The following is a 10,050-nucleotide window of genomic DNA, read 5'->3' as shown; positions in this document are numbered from 1 at the left end:
ACAAAACAAAACGAAACAAAAACAAACAACTGTAGCCAGTGCACCCATAAGGGCCATTATTTGAGCACTTAAGATTGGTCAATAGGCCCATGTTATGTTGCCAATATGATATGTCACTAATTAAGCCATTCTTCAATAAAGTTTTAAAAAAGCTGCTTAATAGTATTGACCCAAAATAGATTTAAAATATGTGATTGATCCAGAAAAATAGCAAATTAAAGGCCCCCATTTTCATAACTTCATGGTCATGAGTGGATTATGCTACTATGGAGCCCATGGTGCAATAAGGAGCCCCCATTAAAGGTACATGTTACACTGATGGTGGAAGAAGTACAGACAGCACAGCGTAGAAATACTCAGTTTTAACTAAAAGTCCTGCATTTAAATTGTTACTTAGGTTGAGTTAAGTTTGGGATGGTTTTTATTCATTTAACTTTTTTTTTCTTGCCATAAATAAAAAAATATATCTCATACTTTGATATGATGTCACATGTACATTTTTATTCTCCTGTTCATCATTATGAGTAAAGACTACATGCATATTTCTATTAAACTTTGTGTTATTAGCAAAGCTTTTTAGCACTGGTTTATCGCCTGGAATAGACAAACCAAACACTGACTCTAGATAGCGCCATTTGTGTTTTGGTATTTTCACATGGGCCATGTGGGGAGGATGAGACATCTGTGGATTATTGGTCTCCTGGTATAACTCTACTCAACGTCTGGATCTTAAATTATCAGAGAAAAAAGATTAGCAAACATCAGCAGATGCTGGGCCGGCGGGCTGTCTGCGACAAGCTGAGCAACACTGAGTGAGAAACACTGATCTGTGATGAGAAGATGCTTTATTCAGCGCTTTTACTGGCTTTAACCACCTGGGCCATTTATTTTTGAGAGGAAGTGACCTCTGCAGATAATTCGAATCCCAGTAAAAACTGCTAGATGCCACTAAATCCTGCACACTGCTCCTTTAAATACAGTTATAAAGGCATACTGCAGGCTGGTAAAGAATGAGAAAAAAGACAAAAGAGATGACATAAGAAAGAAGTCAGGAAAAAACTGCAAACTTAGAATTGACATTATTTTATTTTTCATTGAATAGTTTCTAATTTTTTTTTCTGTGCCTTCAGACCAAGGTGTGAATCAGAAGGAACAAACAAATCCCCTGATTGAGTGTACAATTCTGTCATAAGAGAGAAACAAAGATAACCGTGGTCAATGCATCTTATTAACCATCATTTGCTTAGCTGTTATGGCATTTATATACTGTTTAAAGAGGAAATATTCTTAATAAGCAACAATCTTTAACATATATTAGTATCCTAATCTGAAACCAGCCTTGAACAAAAAGCTGTTCCCCGGGGCTGTGCATAACGATGATGGACAAGTGGCCAAAATAGAATGACGTTTGATCAAAAATCAATGCAAGCTGGCCTCTAGGAGACTGCTTAAAGACAGTGATAGACAACTCTGCGATCCACATCCTTCGTAACCATTTAGTTCTCTGTATACATGCTCTGTGTGACCATCCAATTCACTCAGGTACTCAGATAGCTAGAATGGTTGATCTCATTTGCTGCAAATCCAGTGTAAAATTCATTGTCTATAAAAATATTGAGATTTACTTGAACATAACCTTCTGACTATGTCATAATAAAAACTCCAGATGTCCGTTGCAGTTGCACAGTGGGATGTACTGTATAAATATTGTATAAAATAAGGCAGTCTTTTCAGTAGGATAAACCAGATACAAAAATTTCTGGGAGAAAAAATTTTCAAGTCCAAAATGTTTTTTCACATATTTCTGCTGTTGTCAAATGTCAAGCGGTTTACAGCATTAAACCAAGAGTAAGGGATTGTTGCAACAATGAATACACCCACGCACCCATACCTACGGCCCAAACACACCCACACGTACACACACTCACACACACACAAACTCCTGATGATCAACAATAACAGCTTATTCTACAATGCAACATCCCATCCCTGGACAAATCACTGAGACGTAGACATTTCTAATATTGTTTACAGTGCAATACAAAAGTGTTCATTCAAACTGGTACTTTTGATAAGAAAATAAAAATGTTTAATATGGTAATGCTTCATATGAATAATAATTGTGATTTTTTTTTTGAGAGCTATGTAGTATTTGTCTTCATCAGCTTTGGCTTTTCTCTCTCTTTTTGAAATTTATTTTGTTCTCATTTATCAACTAATTCATTTATTAATTTTAACATAGAAAATATGGAACATCTAAGAAAAATTAACATACCAAATCATCTGTAATTAGTTACCTATGATCATGATGTTGAGGTTTTTGTCTCTCAGCAGTGGCCTTAAGTAAAGATCCACTCCCTGACCCAAAAAGAAAGCATCCCCTCCCACATGTCTGTTATGACAGCTACCTGTCAACTTGGATGTGTTTCTGAAGGACACATAAAAATATTGCCAAAAAAAAAAAGCAGTGGAGTGTTCTTTCATGGTGTGGCCTCCAGGGGCAGAGGGAGCAGTCCTGCCTTGCTGCGAGCACAGGGATGGAGGTCAAAGGTGATTATACGGCCTGACACCTTCACATGCAGGCCACACTTACACCCACTCCTCCAGTGTTGCTCGCTCCTTCAGTAATCAAGCAGTTTTTACTCAAACAGCAACTTAACAGGCAGACAGGAGTGCCCACGTGGTAATTAGGGGACGGATGCTTTGCCAGGAGGCCTGTAAGGACCCTCTCTCAGTCATGACCAGCTACACTGCAAATGCCCGAGAGGCACAAGAAGTTCATAAGGATGCTGTGTGTCCCTGTGTCACAGTTGTCATCTGACAGGGTTGTAAATCCAGCGATGACGCTGCCGCAACTGCCCATCAGGGAGTTCTTCTGTGGTTTCTGTGTGGACGGACATGTGGACGCGCAGCGTGCTACAGAAGCAGGAGAGTGAAGGCGAGGAGACCCTTTTGGCTGGCTGGGCTGGCAGGGAGAGAGACGCCCCAGCAGGAGATAGGAGGGCTGCCCCGGACTGCAGAGTCCCGGGGCCAAACACTGCAGCGCCTACTCTGGAGGCGGTCGCAGACTGTGCAGCTTCCTCTCGTCCAGGCCTTTCCAGTACTTGAAGTTGTTGTCCAAGTGCTGCATAAGATTGGGGAGGTCTGCAAAAGCTGGAGAGACAACAAAAGATGATAAGGCTCAGTATCAGATTTGACAGTTTGTTTTTTAAGAATGTGATGTGTTTTTCGAATCAACACCAATATATTAATATTTTTTTAAGATTATTTTCTGGGGCTTTTATTGCCTTTAATGGACAGGACAGTTTAAGCTTGAAAGAGGGAGAGAGAGAGATAGGGGGTGACATGCAGCTAAGGGCAGAAGCCGGAATCGAACCTGCGGCCGCTGCTCTGGATATTGGTCGCGCTTTATCCACTGACCCACTAGGCCAGCCACCAATATATCATTAATACATTTCTTGTGAAAGACTTAGTGGAAACGCACCAATCCAATTTTTGACTCTCTTATACTCTCTTATATTATATTGTGATTTTTATCTATCTATCTATCTATCTATCTATCTATCTATTAAAATCTGTATTCCTCACTCTGTGTTCAATAAAGTCTTGTGTAAGGTAAGAAACATTGCTGTGGCTGCAACTGAGTTGGTGGCTCAGAGTAATTTTATGAATTTGACTTATTTTGAATCCTAATTTAATGATGACATTGACAACAAATCTGGCTTGGGTCGATATCAGATCCACGTGACAAGGTCAGTATCTGCACTGCTGCTGGTCCAGTGTATCAAATTAGTGCATGCATAACACATAATAAAAGTGTGTGTATGTACATTCTTAAAAGATGACAATATTTGAAGTATATCACTACTGGATCATAAAACTAGTCTGTCTATGTATTAGAGACACAGAGATGCTTCCAAAGTTGGTGCTATATGACCAAAGAAAATGGAGAAAAAGGGTTGTGGCATTCACGTTGGCTATAGAGGAAGAAAACCTACAGCTACCAGAACTCACTGCACTGTACCAGACCAGTAAACGCTCTTGCTGGTGGGTTACCCTTTTGACATAGAAAACAATATAGCAGCTGGCTGGTTACAAACAATCTCAACACACAGTTTAAAAGCAAGCATAAGTATGTTTCTGAAAACTTTTTAGATGAAAAACTGGCAATGTACTAACAGAATCTTGATTAATATTTAATCAGCACTGCTTAGTTTAACCATTTGAAATCATTTGTTTTTAGCCTTCTTCTTTACAATAAAGGGAATAGTATGGCACCCACTTCCTGTTCACAAAATCTGGTATTGCAGCCAAACTAAAAGATGTTTCTGAAGAAATTTTAGGTGAGAAACAGGCAACGCAGTAACAGATTCTTGGTTTGACCAACACTACCTAGTTTGACGAAAAAGGGGAATTATAATCTGTGGTTTGATCTGAGCCGAGACACGAGCAGGGAGACGCTGGTAAGGTGGAGTGAAGTTTACCATAATTCATTTACATAATAGGCGACTACCAACATTGTGATGATGATACAAAGCTGAATGAACTTTCCCTTTAAAGTAACAATGATGCAGATTCATGGCAGTACATGTATCTCTAGTGTGTGCATGATATTGTGCTGTCTTACCATCCCAGGCATCAAACATGTCCGTAATGAAGTAGTCTATGAAGGAAATCTGGGACTTTGGGATGCTACACGTGTTTCTGTCAAACACAGGCATTACCACTGGTAGACCTTGTCTCTTCTCCTCGTCCGTCTGCACCAGAGAGGACAGCACAAGTGATCATCACGCACAATAAATACATAAATTACAAAAAAGAAAACAAAAAACTGACAATGCAGCTGCTCCTTGCTGGATTCATCTCCCTTTCCCCAACAACACCATATTATTTATTTTTGATCTTTTTTAATTACCTGTGCAAAATACTCCTCTGAGATGCGTCCGGCCCATTCTATACAGAGCTCCTGAGGCCTGCATGGATTGGAGATGTCTGCACACTTAATCAGCATCCGCTTGACGAGGATGCGATTCTCTGGGGATGTAAGAACGCTTTTGACAGATTCCTCATCATTGTTTCCCTAAAAAACAAAACAAAAAAACAAGTAGACCATTAGCACATAGACAGCTCCTTATAGTGCAGACATAGTAGCTGAAAAACTTTAAAAATAACTGTTGGTACGTAAACCAAACTGGGGAGATGAAAAATGGTGCTGGCAGCTGATGAAGGTTTTAGTTTCCTTCCATTTCCTTTTCTGTACTCTTATTATGAGCTCCTGCAGTACTTACATGAAAAGGAGTCCCGCGTGGTTCGTGCAGTCACATGATCTGCAGGCCTACTGTATGTTTCAAGATTAAATTCGCTGACAATTATATTAAGCAGGAGAACGGAGGGTCTATTTTGCTGAGCTTAATTCAGTGAGGTCTCTGTTTTATTTAAGTCTCGAGGTTAACTGAATGAAAGTACACTGTAAGTGACACAAAGAGCTTTTTTTTATCAGCTAAACTTAAACTCCATTACAACTTAAATCAAACACTTGAAGCTTGGGTAAGGCAGCTTAATTTTGGCGTCACTGGGCAGAAATCCTATAATAAGATTTGAGCAAATTGGAATTCAAGTGGTCTGAGAGAAAATGAGACTTTTGCACCTCCTCTTGGCTCTGTTTTCAGGTTTTAGAACATCTAGGCTGTGATGGGAGACTCTGGTCAATCACAGAGGGCGTTACTATTGGTAGGTCTACAAATGCAGATGCACTTGCACATCTGTTTAGTGAAATCCTGACTCAATGGCTGCGAATCTTGCAGAGAAAGTTACTATTTCAGCATTGGCAACAAATGCCTTCAATGCAAAGCAACCTAAGAAAGGAAGACGGACTTCTAAAAAAGGGAATATGACAATAAACAAAATAAAAAACGTGTTAATATCATCTAAGCTTTCTGAGATGAAGAGACAATGTTGCTAATAGTTTAGCCTTCTGCTAACAGGAAAGAAAGACTCATGACTGCTGCTTCAGGTTCATGTTTATGTAGCTTACATTCGCTAGAGTCTTCAATCACAGTTACCCCTTTTCAACCAAATTAGTTTTGGTTATTGAATTGGTTCTGTTAAGGATTCTTGGAAACTCTGTGCTATCTAGCAAACCAGCCAGGAGGTGGGCTTCTATTACAGATCTGCATAAAATGTAGGCAATATTTTCGAAATGTCGATAAAACACAATTGCGAAATGCTTGTGTTTCCACTGAGTGATGTTATGTGACTTCTCTTGCAATAACATTCCAAGAAGCCTGACAATGGATGTTCAAAACATTAACAGGTTTATTTCTATTGCAGGCATTACACTGACTCATTATTTCTTATTCGAAGAGGACATGGGCGTGTTATGTGAGTGATAATGAGAAGGCAAGCCGCTCATATATGAGAGTGGCCACGTATGAGGAATTTCTGGTGATAGTCCATGATAAGAATTGTGAATTCAAAACTTTTGGATGATCGGCTCTACTTTTGAGTTCTGCAATGCAATAACACCTCTTTACGCCTGCTGCATCACGAGAGAGCCAGTTCCTACCAACAAGCGCATAACCATAGTGCCATGTGTCCTATAAAAGAGAAAAAAGGGTTTCCATTGCAGTTTTGCGAAATATGGCTTTTTCGGATCGCCTGAAATACCACCTCATGCAAGTGTAAAAACTTTTTTGCAATAAATGGGTTTTTTTTTTTTTAACTGATTTATTTCCATTATGTGTATTTTACATTTGCAATTTCAATTTGCGCAATTGGAAGGTCAATGGAATCCTGCCTTGTGTTTTTTGAGCAGAACCATTGTAAACAAGGATGTGTCATCAGTGGAGGGAGATGCACAATTCAGGACAGAAACAACACAAGGGTAGCAAAATCGCAGATTACATCGATTACCTGTTCACTGATATTGTCACAGTTGGCACTTAAGGGCCAGGAAATCCTGCTATTTTTTTAATCCTGCTGACAACCAACTTTCCTGGTTCTGAACCAGTTTTTTTTTGCTGGCTTAGAGTTGCTACAACCGTCGACCGAGCTGAGACGCTGCCCACTCTGCTCCGAGGGAAGCAGTCCACAGAGGCAGGGACCGAGGAGGGACAGTGGGGGGGCTAGCTTGCTAACTCTTGTCTCATTTGTGGTCTGATAAATAAAGAGAAAGATTGGGGCAAGGAATGGCTGAATAAATGCAACTCTACAAAAAAATAAGATTAAATAAATCAATGTATTGGAATCAATGGGTTACTGTATGACACATGCACATGTCTGGTGGAGGGGGGCTTAGGATAGAGTGGGGAGAACGTATTTTTAAATTTTGCCCTTTTTTCTTTTCCAGATTTCTGCCTATCCCTGCTATAAATGTTTAATTTGTATAAACTGGTAAGTTCTGAAAGTGGAAAGTGCACTCTGTATAACAATTTAGAGAAAAACCAACATCAAATCAATTACTTGGATCACTTCTGCCTTTAAAGGGCAAGACAACTTTTAAAAGTCTGTGTTGAGCATTCCACATACACACGAGAAAGATGGTACCAAGTTGTAAAATTCTCCCCCCACAAAGATATCTGCGCCGAGGCAACAACAGGCCACACGTCCCCTGAACCACTTTCACCGTCTCTCAAGTTCTTTAACTATTGTTTCTCGCATACTGTTGAGTACTGCTCTGCCACAGTGTGAGACAGAATGAGATTACAGTAACTGTGTTTATCTAGTGTCTGAAAGCTCCTGTGTTCTTCCTGCTCTGCAAAACAAAACTAGAAAAAAATGCTACAATAAGGACTACTATTTCTACACAGGTATGACAAATAAAAAAACATCTGAAAGCATTTCAGCATTTTAAAAATCTTACCCCGTTCTCCTCCAGAGCAGCCAGTGGCTTGTTGATGCTGTTGACAAATTTGTTGACATGTTCAAAGTGTTTGGTCATCTCAGTTGCCAGCACCATATCAATGATGGCCTGTCGTAGTGTTCGATATTCATTCCTAGAGAGACGGAGATGGACAGAAATCAGATGAAGGAGGGGGAGGCATGGGGAGGAGAAAAACAGAGCGAGGGAGATGACAGTGTGGTAAATAGCATGGAAACCCGTGTGAACAGTTTTCCCCTTCTGACTGCAGTGACAGTGGCCATGAATGGATGCTTTGTTCACCTTCCCCCTCTGAGGGGACCAGCACATGTGAGCTATTCTGCTTTGGGACTCAAATCACATTACTACCCTGCCGCTGTCAACACACACACACACACGCACGCACGCACAAACACACACACACACACACACACACACACACACACAGTATTGCTTTCATCTGTACATATGTAGACTTTACATAACAACTTATGACACTTCAGGTGATGTCTGTATCACAAGGTTTCATGACATAAAATAGGATTTTTCTTAATCTTATAAAATGATATATAATATTTAAGATACATAAATTGCTTATTATATGATTATCAAATAATTTCATTGTTTCTTAATGATCATATTGATATTTCTATACCAACAGATGCATTTACTGTCACTATGACTTTTTTTTTTCTCTCTGCCACACATCCCATAGCCAGCTCCTTACTCAACACAACTATCTGTCCAGAATCAGTAAAACGTACATATTGTTGCCTCTCATACAGACATCCAAATATGCACACACACAATCATTATCCACCCATGCCCTTCCTGATATATTCTAATATATAATATATTCCAGGACTCTTATCAAATCACCACATACATTATTATAACTGCCTAGTGTTATTGTCTGTATATCTGTCTATTACATCTGTCTAATATAGCTTCTATGGATACGTGTCACAAATATTTTGTATCAAGTATAGAATATTTGTTTATTTAATAAAACAAACTTGCAAAACACATTTAAATGATTGGGTTTCTATTATGATTGCTTCATGGAACACTGCATCCCCCAAATGATGATTTATACTGTATGTCAATCACTCAAAAATTCAGAAAGAAAAGGTTTTTCTTGCATGCTTCCAGTCAATGAAGAATCCAAAAACTCTGAAAATTCTTGATTAATTTAAGTCATAGGGGACCACGTTTAACAACGACAAAACTTTAACAAAACACTGGTTTACAAACTCTCACACAACTCATGCAGCATAATCCAAGTCTCATTTATCTATAGTCGTATGCTCAGTATTTCCCAAACACATGCATTTTTCCTGAAACCTCACTATTTAAAACACTTCTGCATAAACTGTGCAGGTGCCATACTCGTCCTTGTTTGAGACTGTTTAATGAATGCATGTGTTTTGGGAGTTGAGTTGTGCAAGAGTTTGTAAAGGATGTTTTGATGTAGTTTTGCTGTTGCTAATTCTGATCTATTATTACAGTGCTTAAATTCATCGAGTTTTTTCCGTTTTTGGATTCTTCCTTATATGGAAGCAATATTATCCCTTAAGGACACAGTGCACTTATGTGATTAGACCACCTGAGGTCTTTGTATTGACGAGTAGTTTAAGACTTGTAACACCATACTTCTTCATCCCCTTAACTTCGATAGTTTAGAAGAATGGTGAAGTTAAGTTTTATGTCTGATGATCTATGAACAGTGGAGACAAACAGATAATGACAACTTTAATTTTCTCTGGGTTAACTTGTGTAATTAATCTCCTACCTTTCAATGTTTTTGAAGATGTTGCACTTGTCGTCTCTTGTGGTGATCTGGAAGGCCAGTGCTGCATGGTGGCTCTCTAGCACAGCAGTGTCATTGTAGAGGATGGCCAGCTCGCTTCCTGCGTTGCACAGGAAGCTGTTGGTGCGGCCTGGGTGGTCCACATCGTGCACAGTAGCAGCAATAAGTGCAGCCACTTCGTCAATGGGATCCAAGCTTTGCTGTTGGGGCAGATGGGAAAGATTGTTGGGCATTAAAAGGAAAGGTCTGCTATATTACCGACTTGGTCAACAGTGCTGAATGATGAACTCTGAAGTTTGCTAACACTTAAAAAGAATAAAGGAATTTGTCACTTGACATTTTGAAGTTGCAAAAACTTCACAAAATTCAGTAAATACAGCTA

General features: G+C 39.3%; 1 protein-coding gene across 1 annotated transcript in view; it reads right to left on the bottom strand.

Moving 5' to 3' along the window:
• Positions 1-1,075: 1,075 nt before the first annotated feature.
• pde8a (phosphodiesterase 8A) overlaps positions 1,076-10,050 on the bottom strand; it is a 64,536-nt gene continuing 55,561 nt past the window's right edge. The window contains exons 18-22 of the mRNA XM_042492321.1: positions 9,651-9,868; positions 7,862-7,994; positions 4,916-5,080; positions 4,628-4,757; positions 1,076-3,153 (exon numbers count right to left, since the gene is read on the bottom strand). Of these exons, the coding sequence (XP_042348255.1) occupies positions 3,047-3,153; positions 4,628-4,757; positions 4,916-5,080; positions 7,862-7,994; positions 9,651-9,868 (753 nt within the window). The 3' untranslated portion in view covers positions 1,076-3,046. The remainder of the gene's footprint in view (positions 3,154-4,627; positions 4,758-4,915; positions 5,081-7,861; positions 7,995-9,650; positions 9,869-10,050) is intronic.

This window comes from Plectropomus leopardus, chromosome 1 (genome assembly GCF_008729295.1).
Source record: "Plectropomus leopardus isolate mb chromosome 1, YSFRI_Pleo_2.0, whole genome shotgun sequence".
Classification (NCBI taxonomy): Eukaryota; Metazoa; Chordata; class Actinopteri; order Perciformes; family Serranidae; genus Plectropomus; species Plectropomus leopardus.
This window is presented reverse-complemented; position numbering and strand designations above follow the sequence as displayed.